The sequence below is a fragment of the Salvelinus fontinalis genome, chromosome 35 (assembly GCF_029448725.1).
Source record: "Salvelinus fontinalis isolate EN_2023a chromosome 35, ASM2944872v1, whole genome shotgun sequence".
In the NCBI taxonomy this organism is placed as follows: domain Eukaryota; kingdom Metazoa; phylum Chordata; class Actinopteri; order Salmoniformes; family Salmonidae; genus Salvelinus; species Salvelinus fontinalis.
Genome location: NC_074699.1, coordinates 18,745,591 through 18,770,706, shown reverse-complemented (window position 1 = coordinate 18,770,706; position 25,116 = coordinate 18,745,591). Strand labels below are relative to the sequence as shown.

Below are 25,116 nucleotides of genomic sequence, written 5' to 3'. Positions count from 1 at the left end.
AATTCGATCTGAATTCATTCTGAACAAGATATATATATTTTTTAAATCAAAGATTCTGATTGAATGTTTAAATACAACTTTTCACACGTGAATTTTAGTACATCCGTTTGACGATCCATTGCGTCTACCGTTGGGTGCCATATCCCACAATGCACAGTTTTAGGACTTCCTTTTTCCTTTCAGCCATTTTCCGCCTCAGACGGTATGTGAAAATAAGCTCAGTCTTTCAAACGAAATCGCTCTTAATCCTCCAATATATCAAAATGTATGTTACTTTTATGCATTTGTTGTTAAAGTGTATGAGGTTGTCGTTCAGAATATGTGACTATTGATGAGTTAGTTGCGATAAAGGCAAGCCAGATAGGTTGACTGCTAAACTTTTCTGGGTTGCAGACGCATGTATGTCTGTGTTGTCAGTGACGTTACAAGTGTTTCATTGTCACCAACCTGTCGGTAATGATCTAGATTATCGACAATTAACTCCAATGATTACGGAATCATTAACACAGTAAAATATACGTCTGTTTGTGTTGAAATCCATTGCTGCATTCCCAGTTAGCCTGGACGTGATGGCTAGCTAACTGGCTAACATTTAGCCCAGTAAGCACTTCGTCAGCCATTTTTTTCCTCCGCTGGATGGGCTGATCTTATTGCTAAATGTGATTAGCTTCTACACGTGTTAATTCCCTGTTTCAGGGAAGTAGGCAACCATGGCACCCAGCCGGAATGGCATGCTTTTGAACCCACACTTCCATAAAGACTGGCAGACGAGGGTGCGCACCTGGTTCAACCAGCCCGCAAGGAAGACTCGCAGGTAGGCCTTTTATTAGTTACATTGGTTAAGTATAGTATAATGGTTGGATAATTCTTAATTTTGGTTGAACTGTCTTACGTTTCAAACGTCTGCTGTATGCAAACCTACCAGCTATTAACTAGCATGGTTGTGATGTACCTGGTTGGTTAACTAGCTGTATAGATTGAATTATGGCTATGGTGTAGTTTTGTTGTGTGCCTGTGTATGACATGTATGTATGTGATGGAGGTCATTCAAATATAACTTGCTATATATGAACAGACTTCTAATTTTTCAGGCGAAAGGCCCGTCAGATCAAGGCTCGTCGTATTGCCCCACGTCCTGTGGCCGGACCCCTCAGGCCTCAAGTCAGGTGTCCCACCATCAGGTATCACACCAAGGTGCGTGCCGGGCGTGGCTTCACCCTGGAGGAGCTCAAGGTGAGAGGAATATTAACAGTAAATTTACTTTGTGAATAATAACCTCCAGGTTTAGGCAGTGCTAGTACGTTATGTAAGACTGAACAGCCTGAAAGACAGGTGTGAGTTTATTCAATGTATTTTGGCTTGCAGACTACTAGAACCTTTTACAGCAGTCAAGTGATGACAAATCTCCGGAATCTCTGTACCTCCTTGATGATTCAACTTGAACCTTTTTGCTGATGTCTGCTTGTTTTAATGTGTGCTGTGCATATAAAAATACTCAAAACGGGTCAATTAATTCATAACATGGGGCTCAAGGCAGTTATTAACCCATTTTTGTTAGACATACTTTTTTGGCTGAATGTAGCAATCTACTTGTATTGAGTTATGTGCAAGCCTCCACACTCCAAGAAGTCCGGGCATGGCTAGCAACTAAATGCCCAACAATTCTTAAATATTTAATTCTTGCGTGTGCTTTGTATTCTAGGCTGCCGGTATCCACAAGAAGACAGCCCGCACCATTGGCATCTCTGTTGACTCCCGCCGTCGCAACAGGTCATCGGAGTCCCTGCAGGCCAATGTACAGCGCCTGAAAGAGTACCGCTCCAAGCTCATCCTCTTCCCCAGGAAGGCCTCCGCACCCAAGAAGGGAGACAGCACTGTAAGTGTCAGTCATAGAAAGTTGGGTTGAGTGTTTATAAACATATGGGCACGCATAACCATATTGTCAAAGTGATTGCTTCATTTGAGGCTCAGATTATAAACATTTGCAGTGGAAGATTTCATCAGTCATGCGTAACATTGCTGTTGAACGTGATTTCAGAAAATTAGCTTATGATTGAAATTAAGAAACTGGGTTGTGAGCAGCTCTGGTCCAGCAGTCAAGTGATGACAAATTCTCCGGAATCTCTGTACTACCTTGATGATTACATTTGAACCTATTATCTGATGACTGCCGGGTTCGTGTGTCCAGTGCCCCTTCTGTAGTTTCTGAAACGGCCTGTTAACAAGGACGTTTTGGAGTTACGGTGTGGAAATAGGGATTCAAACTGGTCTGGACGCTTTGGAATGTTTTACTGCATTTTGTGCGGAGTAACATTGATCTGCATGGTTATCTGGACTACTTAGTTTACGTGCTCCGTTGTAGATTTAGTTTCAGTTGGTGTGCAATTAAATGTTTGAAATCTCTTCACCCCAGTAGCATTTTAGATTGACTGCACCGTCTTGAATGTGCACATGGTAGATGTTACTTTTCCTGCGAGCATTAAAACCTTTCCCTTTCTCCAGGAGGAGGAACTGAAGATGGCCACGCAGCTCTCTGGCGCTGTCATGCCCATCAAGAATGTACGTATCACACATTCATATCACTTGATTCACCCAAAAAAGGAAGTTCATGTTCTTTAAATTGAAGATAACGCTGATTAGGGTTATTGAATGTAAATGGGATGACCAGGTCATAAATGAAATATTTGGAGGATGTATCTTGAGTCTATGTATTGAACACATATGTTCGAGCTCTTTCAGCAGTCAAGTGATGACAAATTCTCCGGAATCTCTGTATTACCTTGATGATTCTCTTTGAACCTATTATCTGATGACTGCCAGATTGTGTGCTGGACTGTAACTTAAATTGGACATACAAATAATTTAATCATTGAGTAATAACATGGGACTCTGCTAATCCATTCATTGTATTTGACTTTCTCTTTGACTGAAATGCCCTTCTACTCTTGATGAGTATATCTTTACATCAACATCGTTGTAATTGGGCTCTTCTCCCTCTGCTGCAGGTGCACAAGAAGGAGAAGGCCAGGGTGATTTCTGAGGATGAAAAGAACTTCAAGGCTTTCGCCAGCCTGCGTATGGCCCGTGCCAATGCTCGTCTCTTCGGCATCCGTGCCAAGAGGGCAAAGGAGGCGGAAGCTGAGAGTATTGACAAGAAGAAATAACCATTCGTTTCTATGGAACTTTCAAAAATAAAAATGTGTATAACTTCACTGGTCATTTTTCAATTTGAAGGGTCATGTTTGTTACCATCTCATCTTGAAATGATAATTTCTTGTTGCAGTTGAGACATGTCTGTTCAATGGTGTTAAACACTCAACTTTGGTACATTTGAAGAAAAAAAATTCATATTATTTCAATTCACATTTGATCGATTATAGAAATACAGGCATCAATGCTAATGTTAAATAGTGTTTACTGTGTTGCCCAAGAGACAAATGGATGGAATATATCTTGCCCAGTCACTACCAGCAAGTGGCAGCTGTACTACTTTGAAAATCACTCATCCTGGCATTTTCAAATTGTATGTGGAAACCAGTCTCCTGAATGTGAAGTACACACTTAGAAGTGACTTTTTGAATCGTCTTCAGCGTAAATTCATCGACACTAATTTACTGCTCTTTGTTAATTTCATATAAACCCATTCAAAAGATTGGGGGATGTAACGCAGAAGTGTTCGTTTTCGAAGGGTTTTTGTTTAGCATACTTTGAATTCCTAAATATTAAATGGCTTCTTTCACAAAGCAGGCAATCTACAAAATCTCAATGGAATGTGGCACCCTTGGCGTGTCAATTCCGGCTCCGAAAAGTGTACTGCTCACGTTAGTTTCACTGCTAGTTCAACCAGAACCTTGTGTGATTGTATGTTTTAGGGACTTATGAGCAATGCTCCAGCCTTCTAGTAGTTTATGAAAATGTGGTTTTGACTTGTGTAGTCAAAGAATAGATGGAAAGGGGGATTGTGGTAATCCTAGATTCCCATCCTAGCCCTAAGAGTTCCAGTTCGATATTTATAGGGGTGTAAAACGCAACATGCAACAATTTGAATGAGTTACAGTTCATATGAGGAATTCAGTCAATTTAAATCAATTCATTAGGCCCGTATCTATTGATGCCACATTACTGGGAATAGAGATGCATCTGTTCACAGATACAAAAAAAAAAGTCAGATCTCGTGTGACCATTTGCAGCATGACACATCTCCTTTGCGTAGATTTGATTGTGGCCTGTGGAATGTTGTACCACTCTTCAATGGCTGTGTGAAGTTGCTGGATATTGGTGGGAATGGGAACATACTGTTATACATGTTGATCCAGAGCATCCCAAGAATGCTCAATGGGTGACATGTCTAGTGAGTATGCAGGCCATGGAAGAACTGTGAGATTTTCAGCTTCCAGGAATTGTGTACAGATACTTGTGTATTGGGGCCGTGCATTATGCTGAAACATGAGGTGATGGTGGCGGATGAATGGCTCAACAATGGGCCTCAGGATCTCATGGTATCTGCATTCAAATTACCAACGATAAAATGCAATTGTGTTTGTTGTCCATAGCTTATGCTTGCCCTTATCATAACCCCACCGCCATCGTGGGACACTTCATAACGTTGAAATTAGCAAACAGCTCGCCCACATGACACCATACATACAGTCTGCCATCTGCCCGGTACAGTTGAAACCGGGATTCATCCATGAAGAGCAGACTTCTCCAGCATGCCAGTGGCCATTGAAAGTGAGCATTTGCCTACTGAAGTTGGCTATGACGTCGAACTGCAGTCAGCTCGACCCTGGTGAGGACGAGCACACAGATGAACTTCCCTGAGACGGATTCTGACAAGTTGTGCAGAAATTCTTTGGTTGTGCAAACCCACAGTTTCATGAGTTGTCAAGGTGGCTGGTGAGGAAGCCGGATGTGGAGGTCCTGAGCTGGCATGGTTACAAGTGGTCTGCGGTTGTGAGGCCAGTTAGACGTGCCGCCAAATTCTCTAAAATTACTTTGTATTCTGCTTATGGTAGAGAAAATAACATTCTCCTGTAACAGCTCTGGTGGACATTCCTGCAGTTAGCATGCCAATTGCACGCTCCCTCAAAACCTGAGATATCTGTGACATTGTGTTGTGGGACAAAACTGCACATTTTAGAGTGGCCTTTTATTGTCCCCAGTACAAGGTGCACCTGTGTAATGATGATGCTGTTTAATCAGCTTGTTGATATGCCACACCTGTCAAGTGGATGGTTTATCTTGAAAATGAGAAATGCTCACTAATAGGGATGTAAACAAATTTGTGCACAAAATTTGAGAGAAATAAACTTTTTGTGCGTGTGGAACATTTCTGGGATCTTTTATTTCAGTTCATGAAACATAGGACCAATACTTTAAAGGGGAAAGGGGGAAACCTAGTCAGTTGTACAACTGAGTGCATTTAACCCAACCCCTCTGAATCAGAGAGGTGTGGGGGGCTGCCTAAATCGACATCCACATGTTGCTTTTATATTTTTTGTTCAGTATACAAGTGCCTTCGGAAAGTTTTCAGACCCATTAACTTTTTCCACATTTTGTTACGTTACAGCAGTATTCTAAAAATGATTAAATAAAAATTATGAATCAGCAATCTACACACAATACCCCAGAATGACAAAGCAAAAACAGTTTGCAAATGTATTAAAAATGAGAAACAGAAAAACCTTATTTACATAAGTATTCAGACCCTTTGCTATGAGACTCAAAATTGAGCTCAGGTGCATCCTGTTGCCATTGATCATCCTTGAGACGTTTCTACAACTTGATTGGAGTCCACCTGTTGTAAATTCTATTGATTGGAGATGATTTGGAAAGGCACACACCTGTCTATATATTGTCCCACAGTTAACAGTGCATGTCAGAGCAAAAACCAAGCCATGAGGTCGAAGGAATATTCTGTAGAGCGTCGAGACTGGATTGTGTCGAGGAACAGATCTGGGGATAGGGTACCAAAAAATGTCTGCAGCATTGAAGGTCCCCAAGTGTCCTCAATCATTCTTAAATGGAAGAAGTTTAGAACCAGCAAGACTCTTCCTAGAGCTGGCTGCCCGGCCAAACTGAGCAATCGGGGGAGAAGGTCCTTGGTGAGGTGACCAAGAACCCGATGGTCACTCTGACAGAGCTCTAGAGTTACTCTGTGGAGATGGGAGAACCTTTCAGAAAGACAACCATCTCTGCAGCACTCCACCATCCAGGCCTTTATGGTAGAGTGGCCAGATGGAAGCCACTCCTCAGTAAAAGGCACATGACAGCCCGCTTGGAGTTTGCCAAAAGGCACCTAAAGACTCTCAGACCATGAGAAACAAGATTGAACTCTTTGGCCTTAAAACCAAGCATCACGTCTGGAGAAAACCTGGCACGATCCCTACGGTGAAGCATGGTGGTTGCAGAATAGTGCAGTGGGGATGTTTTTCAGTGGCAGGGACTGGGGGACTAGTCAGGAACGAGGGGAAAGATCAACGGAGCAAAGTACAGAGATCCTTTATGAAAACTTGCTCCAGAGTGCTCAAGACCTGAGACTGGAGCGAAGGTTCACCTTCCAACAGGATAACAACCCTAAGCACACAGCCAATACAATGCAGGAGTGTCTTCAGGACAAGTCTCTGAATGTCCTTGAGTGGCCCAGCCAGAGCCCGACTTGAACCCCATCGAACATCTCTGGAGAGACCTGAAAATAGTTGTGCAGCGACGCTCCCCATCCAACCTGACAAAGCTTGAGAGGATCTGCAGACAAGAATGGGAGAAACTCCCCAAATACAGGTGTGCCAAGCTTATAGCTTCATACCCAAGACGCAATGCTGTAATCACTGCCAAATGTGCTTCAACGAAGTACTGAGTAAAGGGTCTGAATGCTTATGTAAGTGATTTATTTTTTATAAATTAACAAATGTCTAAACCTGTTTTTGCTTTGTCATTAGGGGGTACTGTGTGTAGTTTGAGGGGGAAAAAACAATTGAATCAATTTTATAATAAGGCTGTAACCTAACAAAAATGTGGATAAAGTCACGGGGTCTGAATACTTTCTGAAGGCACTGTACCTTGACATTCTACCACCATGGGAATATCATGCACCTGACACTTCTGCACTGTGAGTAATATCCTGGGGATGAGATTATCCCCACAGTAACGGCAGAATCTATGGTAACATAGGACAGTGCAGGTCATACAACGTCTTGGTAAAAATAAGTCGATAAGGTCTGACTGCATTGTTCCTATGCTCCTCTGATTGACTGCCACAGCATGATGTTTTTTAAGGTTACTTGAATGTCAACTGTTGCAATGTATGCTATATCAATTATACTTAACCAATACACTGTAGCTTTGACAATGTACAGGAAGGCAGCCTTGAGGTGTGTGTGGGCTATACCTTAAATAAATGCATATTAATTTTAGTGTATGCAGGCTTTGTATGATGTCATGTCTCTTGAATTGCTGGGCAGTGGGAGTATTATGCAAACATCACATTTCCTCTGCTTCTGCATACTCTGTCAGCCAAGACAACCTCTGATCGGAGCGGAATAAAAAATCAGGTGATAACCGCACAAGATTCTGTCTGTACCAGGTGTGCTTCTTTAATATCTTCTGTTCTGATTATTTGCTTCAGATTGTGGTGCTGGTCGTTTATTCATGTTCTGACTTTTTGAGTGTTTAAACTGTAAAATACTCTGTTCGATGTAGCTTTGACTTAGTCTTTTCCAAAAAAATAACTTACTAGTGTTTCTTTCTTGAATGTTCTCCTCTAGGCCTGTATCATAGCCTTAGGATCTAACAGGAATTGATTGAAAGGTTTATGACTGACAGCTTTCATATTAGGTCAATCAATGAAAAGTATTGAGGTAAGAAGAGGATAGGCTTCATTTCCAATTCACTGAGCCATATTAGATCAACTAGATCATGTTAAAACAAAAGCACACCAAATAGACTGTGAAGTGGAAATTGGAGCAACCATAGCCAGTATGGGAGCCTCTAGAATCAATGAAGTATTGGGAGTTTTCCCAATGTGTCTAAGAATATCTTAACGCAGGGGAACTACTGGGTCGAGGATTACGTACAAGTTACACAAACTCCTCACCAGTGCCTGCACAAATTCAATTTTCATGTTTTCCATTTTTGTTACCAGAATGGCAGGAATCGTTAAAGTTGGTTGGTATGTGGCTCTCGTTATCAAAATAGTTTTCTGTTGAAAGCAAGCAATCCTGCACCATTTCTATGGGAAAATATTTGAACTACACAACAGTGTAATGTCTGCCTGGGAGCTAGAGTGGTATAAATAGCAAGAAGACTCTTGATAAATATATGCATAAATACACAGGAAGAGTCCAGAGAGAGGCTTTAGTGTTGACACAGTGGCAACAGATGGAGCTACAGCATAATGTAGCTCAGGTGTATGGCCCAGGGCACTGTTGGTTCCTACTCGCAATGAATTCCCATCGAGTTCGAGACACAGGAGGTGAGAATCTAAGACGATAGGGTGACCAGTCTTTAGGCTACAACTGCAATAAACCATCTTGCTACCGTAGCATCAAACCCCTGTCGTTGCCATGTTAATTCTGGTATTCATGGGAGCTTCTTTACATTTACTTATAAGAATTATAACATAAAGGAAATCAGTGATGCCATCAGAGGGTCATAAGTCAACGAAACAGCACTATCTCTATTTTAAAGTGGCAGAAAGCCTAGGAGGGGAGGATGTTTCCTGCTGCAGGGTTTGTTTGATGTGACCATGATGAGGGACAAACAGTCCAGTTAAGCGAATAATTAAAACAGAGCCAAATGTTTAGTTGAGTGGTGTTTGAATAAGTAGCTCTCTGCTCAATGCTAATTAGCCTCCCTATTTGCTGCCAATAGTCTTTCTGGAGGCCTGGTTTTTATAAGGAGCGAGACCTCAACTGTGTACCTGTGGAGTGCTCCTTGACTGACCACCTCAGAAAGAGGGGCGCAGTGAATTTAGCAAAGCTTCTCTTGTAATCAACAACAGAGCCCGGAGGATGTATTGCAACCAATGATGTTTCTTTAGAGAACTTGCTAAGTCAGACATTTTCTCTGCATCCCAGAATAGGCTTTGACCTTAAGCAATGGGAGCAGGCATATAGTGCACTTGAATTCTTTCATCCAGCCTATTGTCATCCAAGTAGGAAGGCAGAAAAGATATGTGCTGTAGGTGGGACCCCCACCACTTATAATTGCTACAGTTAAGTGCTTTGAAAGGAAAATGTACAACTCTGAATACACTTCATTATCAGCTGGAAAGCTATCATGTTATATAATCTTTAGCCAGTTTTAGTGAGTTCACAAAAATTATATGGGCCTTGTGGGTGGGCTGAAAAAGGCTTCATATGAAGAGAACGGGTAGAGTGTATGTGTGGGTGTCAAATGGTTTTAAAACCTGCCCAACACTTGTTGATATTCAGATCATTATAGCATTAGCTATAGCCCTTTTATTGGTATTAAACAGTCTTAAACATGCTGTTGTGTGTGAGTGCAAGAGAGGATGGCAGAGGTGGCGGAAGGGTGAGAGAGTATAACATTGCCTGTTATTTACAAGAGTAGCACTGACTGCGATTCATCTCCATTGTTTCTCCATTAGAGCTTTGTGTCACTTAGGATCCTTAGCTGTCTGGCCAGCCACATCAGGGTGCTCACACACACAACTTGTGCCATCACCTGAGGATCTGTCTAATTCAATCTCTGCTGTCTGGCTGTCAAGTGTCTCCTGTGTTTCCTGGGGTTGTAATTATTGAGCTCTGTGAAAGACAGCAGTCCTTTCAGTGGTACTAAAAGTCATATCTAGCCACTGGGAGTAATGTAGTTACATTGTGTCATACTTATAGGCCTATTACTGGAGGGAGAGACTATGTATATCTTACTTGATGTAATTGAGTGAATATTTTTGGGTGGATTGCAGACAGTTATTTTGCCTTTGAGCTGAGCAGATATGATCTGGCAACAAGGTGCAGAGATAAGCCAGCAATACAAATGCAAGCCATTGGAATTTCTTGTGGGGGGGAAGCCTCACATTGTATGTGGACAGTATATGTAGCCCATTAGTGTTGAGGAAAACATTTGTGGTTGTATGTGTGTAATCTGTATGCTTTAATTGTCTGTTGGTCACTGTATTTTATTTTATTTGATCTATAGCAGATTAAATCAAAAGGCTAATCAACAAATGCATAAATGCTCTGGTGGTCAACTTTAGCTAAGGCTCACGGGAAAATTAGCAGAAAGGAGAGATGATTAGTGTGGAACAGCCGCCAAGAGTGTTCGTGTCTCACTATTGTGAACCGCTGTTGCACCTCTACGTCTCCCTCCAGTGGATTCTGTGGACATTGCGAGCTTCAACGGTGTGGTTTGGAAGATCCACTCCCTCGCTCTGCTATCACACACCCCTTGCTTTTACCACTTTCTCTCCACTGTTCCCGAGTTTCGGAAAATCAAGCAGTGTGTTGAAGGAAAGGTAACAACAAGAGTAAGTTCAGGGGACCACGTCAGGTAGGAACAAGCAGCAAGAGTTTGGATGTATTATTTTGAAGCATATGATGCAAGTTTCTGAATGATTGAGGTAATCGAACAAAATAATTTTATTGTGGAGTATTTTTGGAATAGTATACGTTCATGGTGTATTGTTATATCATTCATTGTGAAATGCTTGGATTCATTCAGAGGCTGTGGAGGTGCATCGATAAACGACCAGTTTAGCCAGTAATGTAGATCAGTTTATATATATTATGTGATGATAATTGAAAGAATAAGGCAGCCGCGCTTCTCTGTCACCCTCAACAAATCATGCTATAGTTATCGTAGGAAATCATTTAGGTTGAGACCAAAGTTGAGAACAAAATCTTTGTCTCACCTTTCTTAGTTTGATAGAAGTCATGTCAATTACAATTGTACAAGTCTTGAGTAGTCATTTATCAAGCTTAGCTGTCTATAACTGACTGTCTACCAGATATAGCACAGATATATACTAGATAGACACATTATATTTGAAATGCACATGCTACGCCCGGTTTAACATGACCAGGGAGGGGTGTGTGCCCATGCAGTTGTTGGTTCATCTGTCAGACAACAGGTTGTAGACATATTGCTGATCAATAATAGCTTATGAGAATCTCTTTTCCACATTTTCGTTTTTATCTGTAACATTTATAGATCAGCACTCTTATTTTCCAGATCAGCATTAGATCAGCATTTATTTTCCACCATCATATTAAATGTCATTGCAATATATTTAAAAAAATAATTAGAAGAACATGGAACCAACTGAACGTTACAAGTGTTGGGCAGATTATTTCGAACTAATTACAACTCTCGGTTATTGGTTGTTTTATAGTAGCCAATAATCTCAATATGTGTTCTATTTTATGAGTCATATGAGCCCTTATCATTTGTTCTTATTGTTTCTAACTACCTCGTCAAACACGTATGATTGCTGCCAAGGGCGCCTGATCTAATGTAACATAATTGCTTCAACGGAGCCTCACCCCACTGGAGAGCAGCAGCCGTGACTGAAGGTCGCTGTCCATTGTCGGTGGTGCTGAAATGGGGCAATGTGGATTCTTGCGCCTGGGCAGGCTTTGTCACTATTATATTTGTTTAATGAGTAGCAATTAACCTGTTATTATTCAATCACCTTCATAGCCTACCTCATATGCAAACTTGTTCCTGTCTGAACTTGGATTCTGCTAATATTTATTTGGGCTTAATAGCATTTTGTTTGTGGATATATGCTATTTTGCAGATACTTAAACGCCCAGTGCAGTCAAAAACGTGATTTTTTTCTGTGTTTTACATATGTATTCACACTATGAGGTTGGAATAATATTGTTGACATTTTGAAAATTATTATGCCTTTTAATACAAAAGCTGTTTGAAAAGACCACCTGAAATGTCAACCTGTTTTGGTGAGATTGAATGTTTTGGCCTGCCTGGTGACATCACCAGGCGGTAAATTAGCCCAATAAGAAAGACCGTTCCAAATCTCTTTGCCAATAACATCTAATTTTCAGTTTTACCCACTCAGACCACTCCCAGACAGTCGTAGAAAAATGATTGCTTTAGAAATTGCTCTTTGCTAAGAAGCTATTTTTGTTTATTTTTGACCATTTTAATTGAAAACAATCACAGTAAGGTACTTTATTGTTACTCAGAAATGATTTGATATTGAGATAAAAACAGCTGTATTGGACCTTTTTAATTGGTGTTTTCTTTACATAGATACAGTACAGTACCTGTGTGGACTTTGAAGAGAAGGATGATCGGGAGCATACCCTTTTTTAACCCAGTTGTGATGCTCATGGACAACTTTTTCATGAAGAACACATGAAAACACATTTTGGCTGATCCTGAATTGTGACTGTCCACAGCTTTCTGGTCATCTAATCAAGACTCCCCATCCTCCATCCAGCTCGCCCCACCCTGTCTGTTATCGCTGCAGAAATTAAATGACACCTACCGTCATCTCAAATACAGACCTCTGAGAGAACTCTTTTCCCTTTAGTAACATTCACTGCCAAGTCCAAGGATCGATTCTTCTCTTCTATGTATCTAACTCTGTGAGATTTCAGTGCCTCGCTCTGCTTGAATCCCTTAGCCATCCCTAGTAGTTCCCATTACTCTGAGCTCTCAGCAGCACCCACCATCTCTTGCTCCTTACTGGTTGACACCTCTGGTACTGAGCCAGGATGAATGACGTCCAGGATGCTACCTCCCCAGGGGCCGCCCTCGGTGGCCCTGTCGCCTGCGTCTCCAAAGTGGAGCTGCGCGTCGCCTGCAAGGCCCTGCTGGACCGAGACACACTGAACAAGTCTGACCCATGTGTCATACTCATGGTGCAGAACCAGGGACAGTGGACAGAGGTGAGTACCCCCCCCCCCCCCATCCCCTGTATGTCCCCAACCTACTGGCCGGGTAAAGTCTTAACTAACATGGTTCACTCCATGATGTACTGATGGTGTGAACAATAAGTAATGGATGTTGATGCTAAAACAACTAAGCCTGTGAAGCTCAAACCCAAGTAATGAGCTGCATAAGTATTTCTATGATGTTGACATGTAACATTGGGTAGTATGACACCAGTTTATTAAAATAACAATGATTCCGTGTATGACAGAGTTGGATAGCATGAGGTGAACCAGAGAGTGCTTGTTTCTACTGAATGGAAGGCATTGTCACCTAGCAGGATATGGACGGCACAGTGGGAGGGGCAGCCCTCTCTCCCCTCCCTCCATTTCTCCATATCAAAGCTGAGCCACGTTTGGAGGATAAAAAAGAGTGTTATCTGAAAGGCAGTGGTGGCTTGAAGACAGGAGTGAGATTTAAGGAGTGAGCTGTTTGTGTGAACGTGTCAGACTGAAGGATGAAGTCTTAATCCTGCTCCCATTATCCCAACAGCTGGGCAGTGCACCAGATCACAGAGAACAAAGTAGAGCCAGGGAGAAGTGGCATGTCTGGTGTTGGCTTGGTGGTATTGCTGCCGTCTTTTCTTTTGAAATGGATTCTGATTTATAGAGTAGCTACCTGTAACTGAATTGGAATTCTCAAACTGATCACCAAGAACAGTGTTCATATGAGGGAGGGGGACAGGAAATCTTATTTTCCTTTTCACGCTTCTTCCTTTACTCTCCCTATCTCTTTCTCACAATCTCTTTCTATGTTGCAGATCATAGATTCTTGTCTGTCTTGGAATTACACTGGTACACTATCTGTAATATGAGCTGGGGGTGTGTGAGCTATGAATAGCATATTTCCCATGATGCAGTAGTCCACTATAGTAGTCCACACTGATATTCTGTATATCTATAAGGCTGTTTGAATTATAGGTGGTTAAAGAAATCCATATTTGTTCCTTCATTCCATTGCATTGCCATATGAGATGGGATGATTTGAGATGGGATGATTTGAGATGGGATTCCAACCTGGCACTGCTGATGTATGTTGATATGAATCTTTGGTAGTAAGCACAGAGGCCTACACTTCCCATTCCCTTGTTAATTAAGCCATGCATTAGGTGCAAAATATGTTAACAAAGTGGAGGACCATAAGAGTGTCTGTAATGGTTGTAAGTGTATATACTGAGTGTACAAAAGTAAAAACATAAAATGTTTAATTCCATGTATTACAAACATGGCACTCATTCCAGACCTGCCAGTGGTGCTATAGATCATAGGTAAAAACAAGACAGAAAAGGGAGTCTTCTAATTACTATATTGTAACGAAACAAATATCATCAATCTAAAAAAGTGTTGGCAATATATCACATACACTGAATGTAGGAAACATTAACCTGTACGGGATTATTGATTATTGATGTCACTCGTTAAATCCACTTCAATCAGTGTAGATGAAGGGGAGGAGACGGGTTAAAGACAATTGAGACATGGATTGTGTATGTGTGCCATTCAGAGGGTGAATGGGCAAGACTAAATATTTAAGTGCCTTTGAATGGGGTATGATGCTGGGTTTTTTACACTCAACAGTTTCTTGTGTGTATCAAAAATGGTCCACCACCCAAAGGACATCCAGCCAACTTAACACAACTTTGGGAAGCATTTGAGTCAACATGGGCCAGCCTCCCTGTGAATTGTATTTATTTATCCTTATTTCACCAAGGTCTCTTTTACAGACGAGCCCTGAATGACATAAATTACAGAAAATACACAACAATATAAATGCAAAATGCAAGCAGAAAAAAACACGGTCATAAAAAACAAACACATTTTAGTAGTAAGGTCCTCAATCAGCTTTCTGAATTGCCCTAGAGGCACCAAAACATCAAATTTAAGAACATTTTGAAGATTGTTCCACAAATAAGGTGCAAGGAATTTCAAGAGTAAACCATGCCTGAGACACCTTGTAGAGTCCATGCCCTGAAGAATTGAGGCTGTTCTGAGGGCAAAAGGGGGTGCAACTCAATATTAGCAAGTTGTTCCTAATTTCTTGTACATGTTGCAATTATGCCCCAATGTATTGGCCTCTTCTCCCGGCATTGCCAGATAATGATTAACAAGTGACAATGCCAAATCGTAGTGTGTTGAGATGGGAAGCATTTATTGAGGCCCAGTTAATGGTTATGAATGAGAAATGTGTTCCGAAGCTTTGGCAATAATGAAGCTTGGCTGATAGTGTTGAGCACGCACTAATCAATTTGTCGCTGTGGTAATGCAATAAAACAACATTTCATGAGGAAATGAACCTGGGTTCTCTGCAAACGGAGCATTTGAGTAGTTTACATAACTCCCCTGAATTCAGCTCGAGCATTAGGAGGTGATATAATTGATACAACCTAATGCTCCGAATAACCATATCATCCATGTCAGTGGAGAATGCAATTTGTTACAGCAAAACAAATGCCATGAAACAAGAATCCTGAAATGTGAGTCTGTCAAGCCCAGTCAATAGTGAATGTCAGTCTGCAAGAACAATTGAGAAATAGGGGTGGAGAAAGAGCGAGAGGGTGAGAGAAAAATACTGCATCCCTGCTATCTACTGTTTGCAATGGTCTGTTAACCCTTTGACCTAAAAAATATATATAACTCTCACAACAGCTTTGGCTCGCTGTTTGAGGGCTGCCTCTTTGAGGGCTGCCTTTAGTTCTTTGTGTTACACACTGTTACAGTAACTACATTCTAATTACTTTAATCCCCTGTGTGCTTGCTATTCATTAGCTGTGTGTGTCACACACACACACACACACACACACACACACACACACACACACACACACACACACACACACACACACACACACACACACACACAGGGAGATAGACACACCATACAGAACTTTGTGGTATCTGTCTATCAGCTTTAGGAGATTGGGAAGACGCTTAATTTGCGAATTGAGCAAGAGGAACAAGACAATATTGTGTTTTATTGTCACGGATGTAAGTGGTAGTTCATCAATGTAGTCCATGCAGTGCATTGAATTATATTATTTTTTGGCCTGAATCTTCCAGGCAGCATTACTCACTGCTACACTATATATACAAAAGTATGTGGACACCCCTTCAAATGAGTGAATTTGGCTATTTCAGGGGTATAAAATCCATAGACTAACATTGGCAGTACAATGGCCTTCTGAAGAGCTCAGTGACATTCAACGTGGCACTGCCATAGGATGCCACCTTTCCAACAAGTCAGTTCGTCAAATTTCTGCCCTGCTAGAGCTGCCCCGGTCAACTGTAAGTGCTGTTATTGTGAAGTGGAAATGTCTAGGACCAACAACGGACCTCTGAGTGTTGAAGAGCATAATGATCGTCTGTCCTCGGTTGACACACTCACTAACAAGTTTCAAACTTCCTCTGGAAGTAACTTCAGCACAAGAACTGATCGTTGGGAGTGTCACGAAATGGGTTTCCATGGCTGAGCAGCCTAAGTTCACCATGTGCAATGCCAAGCTTAGGCTAGAGTGGTGTAAAGCTCGCGGCCATTGGACTCTGGAGCAGTGGAAATCTGTTCTCTGGAGTGATGAATCACGCTTCACCATCTGGCAGTCCGATAGACAAATCTAGATTTGGCGGGTGCCAGGAGAAAGCTACCTGACCGAATGCATAGTGCCATCTGTAAAGTTTGGTGGAGGAGGAATAATGGTCTGTTTTCCATGGTTCAGACTAGGCCCTTTAGTTCCAGTGAAGGGAAATCTTAATGCTACAGCATACAATGACATTCTAGATGATTCTATTCTTCCAACTTTGTGGCAACAGTTTGGGGAAGGCCCTTTCCTGTTTTAGCATGACAAGGCCCCCGTGCACAAAGTGAGGGCCATACAGAAATGGTTTGTCGAAATCAGTGGGGAAGAACTTGACTAGCCTGCACAGAGCCCTGACCTCAAGATGTTCGACAAGCAGGTGTCCACATACTTTTGGTCATGTAGTGTATCTTATCCAGAAGCGGTGCATGGGTAAAATCACTGGGGAAGCCAAGCCAGGAAAAAAAAAGCCATATTACAACCTATGTGTTGTGATAATTGCGTTGTTTGCTCTATAACCTGTTAGTACATATGCCTTTCGACTGATGTATAGGCCAAAGGCTGAGACAATAAGAAGACAGTGGCAGAATAAATTGAACCACACCTTTGTTTCATCACAAAACCAGAGAGCAGCTGTTGTCCGGTGAAGTCCACAAAGCATATTGCCTGTAACAAACAGTTACATGACCTACAGCATGGTCAAGAAAGTTCATGTTACTGACATTTTCAGACTACAATTTTGAACCACAGAGAGATACTGCATGTCGCAAAGAATGCAGGAGCTGCCGCCACTATTCCAGCACCGTTTTCAACTTCAACATTTCAACATCATCAAATCACCTATGCATAGTCTAATACAGTGACAACTAAAAGATACCAAAAACTATTTTGTCCAATCAATGTAAGTTACATATGATGTGGTTGTCCATGGTTCTGATTTATTTGTCTGTGTGTTGGTGAAAGTATAAAATAACATAACACTCACCCTACTTGTAGAGAAACACCAATGCCACCCTCCCTTTCATGCTGACAAAAATGATCTATGACTATCATACTGTACAGTCTTATTTCTTTGTTGTCCTAGGCTACCTGGCTAAAATAATTGCTCGCTAGCCCAACTTCCTTTCATAGGCAATGTTAGCCTTCTACATGTAGCTACATATTGAACTTCCATCCTCTCAGTCCAGGATCACAGTGTAGTTTATGGTTGGATCAGAATTGCCTTTATAATTATATTGGCCAGGACGGAGAACTAAGTAAAACCACAAGTCCAAATCCCTATCTCCATCCATGGCTAATTTAGGAAAGGGACAATTTTAGCTAGCTAGCCACCAGAGGACAACAACAAAATGAGATGCAACAATTCAAGTTGTTTCAATAGATGCCGTATTTCTCTATGATAGGACTGAAGCCAAATCCAAACTGGCTTCCCTTGACACTTTATTTTGGTACACCAGGACCATTAACAGTTGAGCTCAATGCTGATTGACAATTATTTTATACTTTTTTTTAATCAAGGGAGGCCAAATGCTTGCTAACTTCCCTTGCATTCAATGCTACGGGCAGCAGCAATATCGTACTCTTTATGACCAGACCGCGGTGCTTCAATGGACACAAGAACAAACCCTCATAACTTTTTTAGTTGACTATGTGATTATACATATTTTATAAAAGTTAGGTATCACGAAATCGACTCACATTTTTCCTCTCTGAATCCCCCCCACCTGTAGCGGTTTTGCATTCTAATGTTTATCACTGATACAACTTTCCCTGTATGAAAATTACTTAGATTCCTCTTTTCTCTGTGTAGAAAAACATCAAATCATGACATCAGTTATCTTAAGGTCGGAAAGTCGTAGCTCTAGAAAGATACCTGAGTTTCCGACTTGGAATTCCGTGTTGGCTGACCGTTCAAAAATATTTTTCCCAGTTGGAGCTATTTTTTTTTTTTCAAAGTTCCCAGTCGTTTTGAACGCGGCATTACACCTCTACTCTTACGATAAGTGCCATGGATTTTTTTATGCCCACAGAGAGTCAGGACACCCGTTTAAAATCCCATCTGAAAGACCCTACGCAGGGCAATGTCCCCTTCACTGCTCTGGGGCATAGAGCCCTACAGTGAGGGTGTCAAACAGTTGGATATAAGAGCAACGTCAACTCACCAACATTACGACCAGGCATACGACTTTCCCGAAGCGGATCCTCTGTTTGGTCCACCACCCAAGACATTGGCTCGGATCCCAGCCGCCGACCCAAAACAACGGTGCCGCAGAAGGTGCAGAAAGAGCGGTCTTCTGGTCAGGCTCCATAGACGGGCACATCGCGCACCGCTCCCGAGCATACTACTCGCCAATGTACAGTCTCTTGACAACAACATAGACGAAATCCGAGCAAGGGTTGCTTTCCAGAGAGACATCAGAGATTGTAACGTTCTTTGTTTCACGGAAACAAGGCTCACTCGGGATACGTTATCAGTCGGTACAGCCACCTGGTTACTTCACGCATCTCGCCGACAGAAACAAATGTCTCTCTGGTAAGAAGAGGGGTGGGGCTGTATGCCTTATGATTAACGAGACGCGGTGTGATCATAACAACATACAGGAACTCAAGTCCTTCTGTTCACCTGACCTAGAATTCCTTACAATCAAATGCCGACCGCATTATCTACCAAGAGAATTCTCTTCGATCATAATCACAGTCGTGTATATCCCCCCCAAGCAGACACCTCGACGGCCATGAAATAACTTCATTGGACTCTATGTTAACTGGAAACCACATATCCTGAGGCTGCATTTATTGTAGCTGGGGATTTTAACAAGGCTAATCTGAAAACAAGGCTCCCTAAATTTTATCAGCATATCGAATGTGCGACCCGGGCTGGCAAAACCCTGGATCATTGTTATTCTAACTTCCGCGAGGCATACAAAGCCCTCCCCCGCCCTCCTTTCGGAAAATCTGACCACGACTCAATTTTGTTGAGGCCAGCCTATAGACCGAAACTTAAACAGGTCTGCTCACCGCTGGTCCGACCAATTGGATTCCATGCTTCAAGATTGCTTCGATCACGTGGACTGGGATATGTTCCTCATAGCGTCGGACAATAACATTGATGAATACGCTGATTCGACGAGCGAGTTTATTAGCAAGTGCATCGGTGATGTTGTACCCACAGCGTCTAATAAAACCTTCCCCAACCAGAAACCGTGGATTGATGGCAGCATTCGCGCAAAACTGAAAGTGCGAACCACTGCTTTTAATCAGGGCAAGGCGACCGGAAACATGACCGAAAACGAAGTGTAGCTATTCCCTCCGCAAGGCAATCAAACAAACTAAGCGTCAGTATAAAGACAAAGTAGAGTCGCAATTCAACGGCTCAGACACGAGAGGTATGTGGCAGGGTCTACAGTCAATCACTGACTACAAAAAGAAAAGCAGCCCTGTCGCGGACTATGATGTCTTTGCTCACTTTGAGGACAATACAGTGCCACCAACACAGCCCGCTAGCAAAACCTGCAGGCTCTCCTTCACTGCAGCCAACGTGAGTGAAACATTTAAACGTGTTAACCCTCACAAGGCTGCCAGTCCAGATGGCATCCCTAGCTGCGTCCTCAGAGCATGCACAGACCAGCTGGCTGGTGTGTTTACGGACATATTGTCATGGTCGTCAAAAGGAGGAGACCAAGGCGCAGCGTGGTATGCGTACATTCTCTTTAATATAAGAATGAACACTGAACAAAACTAACAAAATAACGAAACGAACCGTGAAGCTATCCAAATGAGTGCTGAACAGGCAACTACACATAGACAAGAACCCACAAATACCCAAGGGAAAATGGCTACCTAAATATGGTCCCCAATCAGAGACAACGATAAACAGCTGCCTCTGATTGGGAACCATAATCAGGCCACCATAGACTTACAAATACCTAGACCTACTAAAACCCCTAGACTTACAAAAACCCTAGACAATACAAAACTAGCATACCCACCCTAGTCACACCCTGACCTAACCAAAATAATAAAGAAAACATAGATAACTAAGGTCAGGGCGTGACACATATTCAATCAATCGTTATCCCAGTCTGCTGTTTCCACATGCTTCAAGAGAGCCACCATTGTTCCTGTTCCCAAGAAAGCTAAGGTAACTGAGCTAAATGACTATCACTCGGCAGCACTCACTCCCGTCATCATGAAGTGCTTTGAGAAACTAGTCAAGGACCATATCACCTCCACCTTACCTGACACCCTAGAGCCACTTCAATTTGCTTACCGACCCAATAGGTCCGCAGACGACGCAATCACAATCACACTGCACACTGCCCTAACCCATCTGGACTAGAGGAATACCTATGTAAGAATGCTGTTCATCGAATACAGCTCAGCATTTAACACCATAGTACCCTCCAAACTCGTCATTAAGCTCGAGACCCTGGGTCTCGACCCCGCCCTGTGCATCTGGGTCCTGGATTTCCTGATGGGCCGCCTCCAGGTGGTGAGGGTAGGAAACAACATCTCCAACATCTCCCCGCCGATCCTCAAAACTGGGGCCCCACAAGGGTGCGTTCTCAGCCCTCCTGTATTCCCTGTTCACCCATGACTGCGTGGCCATGCATGCCTCCAACTCAATCATCAAGTTTGCAGACGACACTACAGTGGTAGGCTTTATTACCAACAACGACGAGACGGCCTACAGGGAGGTGGTGAGGGCCCTCGGAGTGTGGTGTCAGGAAAATAACCTCACATTCAATGTCAACAAAACAAAGGAGATGATCCTGGACTCCACGTCGACAGGACAGTAGTGGAGAAGGTGGAAAGTTTAAAGTTCCTCGGTGTACACATCACGGACAAACTGAAATGTTCCACCCACATAGACAGCGTGGTGAAGAAGGGGCAGCAGCGCCTCTTCAACCTCAGGAGGCTGAAGAAATTCAGCTTGTCACCAAAACACTCACAAACTTCTACAGATGCACAATCGAGAGCATCCTGTCGGGCTGTACCACCACCTGGTACGACAACTGCTCCGCCCACAACCGTAAGGCTCTCCAGAGGGTAGTGAGGTCTGCACAACGCATCACCGGAGGCAAACTACCTGCCCTCCAGGACACCTACACCACCCGATGTCACAGGAAGGCCAAAAAGATCATCAAGGACAACAACCACCCGAGCCACTGCCTGTTCACACCTCTATCATCCAGAAGGCGAGGTCAGTACAGGTGCATCAAAGCAGGGACCGAGAGACTGAAAAACAGCTTCTATCTCAAGGCTGTTAAACAAAATCAGACTGTTAAACAGCCACCACTAACATTGAGTGGCTGCTGCCAACATACTGACTCATCTCTAGCCACTTTAATAATAAAAAATTGGAAGTAATAAATGTATCATTAAGCCACTTTAAACAATGCCACTTTATATAATGTTTACATACCCTACATTACTCATCTCATATGTATATACTGTACTCTATACCATCTACTGGATCTTGCCTATGCCGTTCGGCCATCGCTCATCCATATATTTTTATGTACATATTCTTATTCATTCCTTAACACTTGTGTGTATAAGGTAGTTGTTGTGAAATTGTTAGACTACTTGTTAGATATTACTGCATGGTCGGAACTAGAAGCACAAGCATTTCGCTACACTCGCATGAACATCTGCTAACCATGTGTATGTGACAAATAAAATTTGATTTGAAGTCACCTTGTCCTAGAGAGATTTACACGGTTATCAAAACGTCTCGCCAGGGTAAGCCTACACCAAACACAGCCGTTATTATTTGTATTTTATTTATTTATTTCCCCCGAATTTCATGGTAACCAATAGTTAGTAGTTACTGTCTTGTTTCATCGCTACAACTCCCGTACGGGCTCGGGAGAGACGAAGGTCGAGATCCATGCGTCAGAGAGCCATGAGAGCCATGAGCCATGCACTGCTTCTTAACACAGCGCGCATCCAAACCGGAAGTCAGCCGCACCAATGTGTCGGAGGAAACACCTTACACCTAGTGACCTGGTCAGCGCGCACTGTGCCCGGCCCGCCACAGGAGTCGCTAGTGCGCGATGAGACAAGGATATCCCTACCTGCCAAACCCTCCCTAATCTGGACGACGCTGGGCCAATTGTGCGTCGCCCCATGGACCTCCCGGTCGGCTGCGACAGAGCCTGGACTCGAAACCAGAGTCTCTGGTGGCACAGCTAGCACTGCAATGCAGTGCCTTAGACCACTGCGCCACCCGGGAGACACCTCACAGCCCTTATTTTAAGTGTTTCTAAAATCCCCTATGGGAAAAAACAAACAATTGGAACCATTTCCTTGTTTGACCACTAGATTTTATGACTCATACTGTGGTACTCTATTGGGAGCTCCTTTGTCCAGAGTGCCCCTACTGGCCCTCCAATCTCACTTCCAGCAGCATCTGGTCTCCCGTTCAAGACCGACCCTACTTAGCTTCAGCGGCAAGTCAGCAGTGGGATGCAGGGTGGTGTGCTGCTGGCAGGCAGGAGAGAGGGAGGAGAGAGGGAGCTGACTCCCTGGGACCTCAGAGATCCCTCCATACGTCAGACAGTCACCTCTCTGTAGACTCTCCCTGCCACCCCAGATGAATGGGCATCACAGGGGTAGGCATCACACAGGCACAGCCCTTCCTCTGTGGCTCTGGGTAGCTTTCATCACACACGGAAACAAACTTGTGTTCACAAGTATGTCCAACCAGATAGCACAGAAAGAGATCGAGAGAAAAAAAGACAGAGAATGAGAGAAACAGCGAGAGGAGGAGGGCTAGAGTTTAATTAAAACAACATGTCTTAGCTGTTATCTCCTGAGAAATGAATCACTCTTTACTGTTTGCAAGGTCAATAATGAATAACAAGACAATCCCCCATTCCTCAGGTCATCTGTATCAGTATACTTAATAACATTGTCTTCAACACTCTTGAGTTGTCTCTAATTAGGACTGGCAGACTAGACTCTTTATTCCACAGTGATTGTCAGTGAGAATAGGTGCATGCTTTCTCTGTTGCTTCTCATCAACCATTCTGTGTGTGGGTGTCTATGTTCTCGTCAGCTCAAGGCCAACAGCATGAGGTAAAGCAGTAGGGTTAACTCCTGAATGTTAACCTGGACATGCATGTGTGTACTATAGTGTGCCATGTATGTTCATGGCATTTGGTGTGTGGGGGCCATGTTGACTGACTTTAGAGAGCTTTGACAGAGCTGCTGATCAGGGATCTTCATTCTTGATTTGTGCTCTATGGACGGGTGGGATTTGGCTTTGCTACGATAAGGTTGTTAGTGAGATTGATGACTAGGCCTGGTTTGAGATTGATGGCAATCTCTTTAGTATTTTTTGTTTTAGGTCAAACTACGGAGATTATGTCAAATTTCCTTTCATATTTAATTACCTGTGTTAGACGACTTTCTGACTATCTTCTGTTTTACTATCACAACTTTTTCCTCAAATTAAAAGAGATGAGAAACAAGAGTAAAATATTTATGGAATTTTAAGTTTCCTTACCTGATTTAGATTGACAGTTGCCTTAGGCTTGAATCATTTTGTATATGCTTTTTCAATAGCTCCAGTTTGAAATCCATTGATTCACTTAAACCATGAAACACTTAAACCATGGTTCAAACACTGCTTTAGGTCACTTTAATTTACTGATAGCATCTTTAGGGGATGAGTTGGCTCCCTTCAGAATACCTAGCTTGGAGTTAAATTATTAGTAATAATTTCTGGTACTGGACATAATTGGATACTGGGTGCTAGATGGGTACACTCTGGCTGGGTTTACATAGGCAGCCAAATTCTGATATTTTGCCCAATTATTGGCAAAGATCAGAATTGGGCTGCCTGTGTAAATGCAGCCTCTGTGCTCCACTGAAAGCAGGTGGCAATGTGGAGAGTTCAGGCATGAACCAGGTGTATTAGATAAACAGGTGTATGAATGTCCAAGCATGGCAATGGATGAGCTGTGTGTCTGCTAAGCTCTCAGCCCTCAGTCCACTAAAATCCTCTCTGCTGTCACTGTCTGAACAAGAGCTTCACAAGATTTACATTTTGATCTAATCAACAGGAAAACAAACAAGAACGCCAACAGTGGCTGTAGCAGTGATCCGGGTGCAGATGGGTTTTTGGCTGTTGTTCCTACATTCCCATGTGCCCATGAATGCATCACCATGTCCCATGCATTAATTAGCATTGCAAATTAACTGATACAATGTATATTGCATATAAAACTGCACTTTTTATGTTTAATTGGTAGGAAGCTCTCATTAGAGTTGAGTTGAAGGTCTGAGTTTCTCCAGTAATATCCAACAACGTGTCCACATTCTAATGCTGTGCCTTTTTCTCCCCTCTTGTCGCTTCAGCTTGACAGGACAGAGGTGATCAAGAGCAACCTGCACCCGGTCTTTGCCAAGGTCTTCACCCTGGACTACTACTTTGAGGAAGCGCAGAAGCTGCGGTTCGAGGTCTACGACATCCATGGCACCCACAGTATTGGCACCCGCGATGACGACTTCCTGGGTGGGGTGGAGTGTACGCTCGGCCAGGTCCTGTACTGAATGTCTGACCCTTCCACTCAGTTATCCAATGTACCATTTGTTATGTCTAATCAAATCACTCACCACAC

At 42.8% G+C, this 25,116-nt stretch overlaps 2 protein-coding genes and 3 non-coding genes across 7 annotated transcripts in view; all 5 read left to right on the top strand.

Annotated features, from left to right (window-relative positions):
- The first annotated feature begins 95 nt into the window (after positions 1 to 95).
- On the top strand, positions 96 to 3,212 carry LOC129834445 (60S ribosomal protein L13). Its single transcript, XM_055899430.1, has 6 exons — positions 96 to 202; positions 697 to 814; positions 1,092 to 1,233; positions 1,703 to 1,876; positions 2,503 to 2,559; positions 3,006 to 3,212. Exons 2-6 carry the CDS (start codon positions 711 to 713, stop codon positions 3,162 to 3,164), a joined length of 636 nt encoding a protein of 211 aa, XP_055755405.1. The 5' UTR covers positions 96 to 202; positions 697 to 710; the 3' UTR covers positions 3,165 to 3,212.
- Positions 1,394 to 1,472, top strand: LOC129835000 (small nucleolar RNA MBII-202). Its single transcript, XR_008756353.1, has one exon. It is a non-coding gene; the product is annotated as a small nucleolar RNA MBII-202 (small nucleolar RNA).
- LOC129834999 (small nucleolar RNA MBII-202) lies at positions 2,102 to 2,185 on the top strand. Its single transcript, XR_008756352.1, has one exon. It is a non-coding gene; the product is annotated as a small nucleolar RNA MBII-202 (small nucleolar RNA).
- On the top strand, positions 2,748 to 2,829 carry LOC129835001 (small nucleolar RNA MBII-202). The gene has a single exon (XR_008756354.1). It is a non-coding gene; the product is annotated as a small nucleolar RNA MBII-202 (small nucleolar RNA).
- A 4,295-nt stretch (positions 3,213 to 7,507) lies between the features above and the next one.
- Positions 7,508 to 25,116, top strand: part of LOC129834444 (copine-7-like) — a 38,563-nt gene continuing 20,954 nt past the window's right edge. Inside the window, exons 1-3 of one of the 3 annotated variants that reach the window (XM_055899429.1) lie at positions 7,508 to 7,582; positions 12,235 to 12,875; positions 24,854 to 25,036. In XM_055899429.1, the coding sequence (XP_055755404.1) occupies positions 12,702 to 12,875; positions 24,854 to 25,036 (357 nt within the window). In that variant the 5' untranslated portion in view covers positions 7,508 to 7,582; positions 12,235 to 12,701. Of the gene's footprint in view, positions 7,583 to 10,375; positions 10,580 to 12,234; positions 12,876 to 24,853; positions 25,037 to 25,116 lie in introns of those variants that run through there. The other 2 variants (XM_055899428.1, XM_055899426.1) reach the window with 2 other exon arrangements.

Excerpts from the sequence above, each read along its gene's own strand:
- LOC129834445 (XM_055899430.1), top strand. The coding sequence starts at position 711 with ATGGCACCCAGCCGGAATGGCATGCTTTTGAACCCACACTTCCATAAA. Across the intron at positions 1,234-1,702 it reads TCACCCTGGAGGAGCTCAAG|GCTGCCGGTATCCACAAGAA; the intron begins GTGAGAGGAATA and ends TTTGTATTCTAG. Across the intron at positions 2,560-3,005 it reads CTGTCATGCCCATCAAGAAT|GTGCACAAGAAGGAGAAGGC; the intron begins GTACGTATCACA and ends CCTCTGCTGCAG.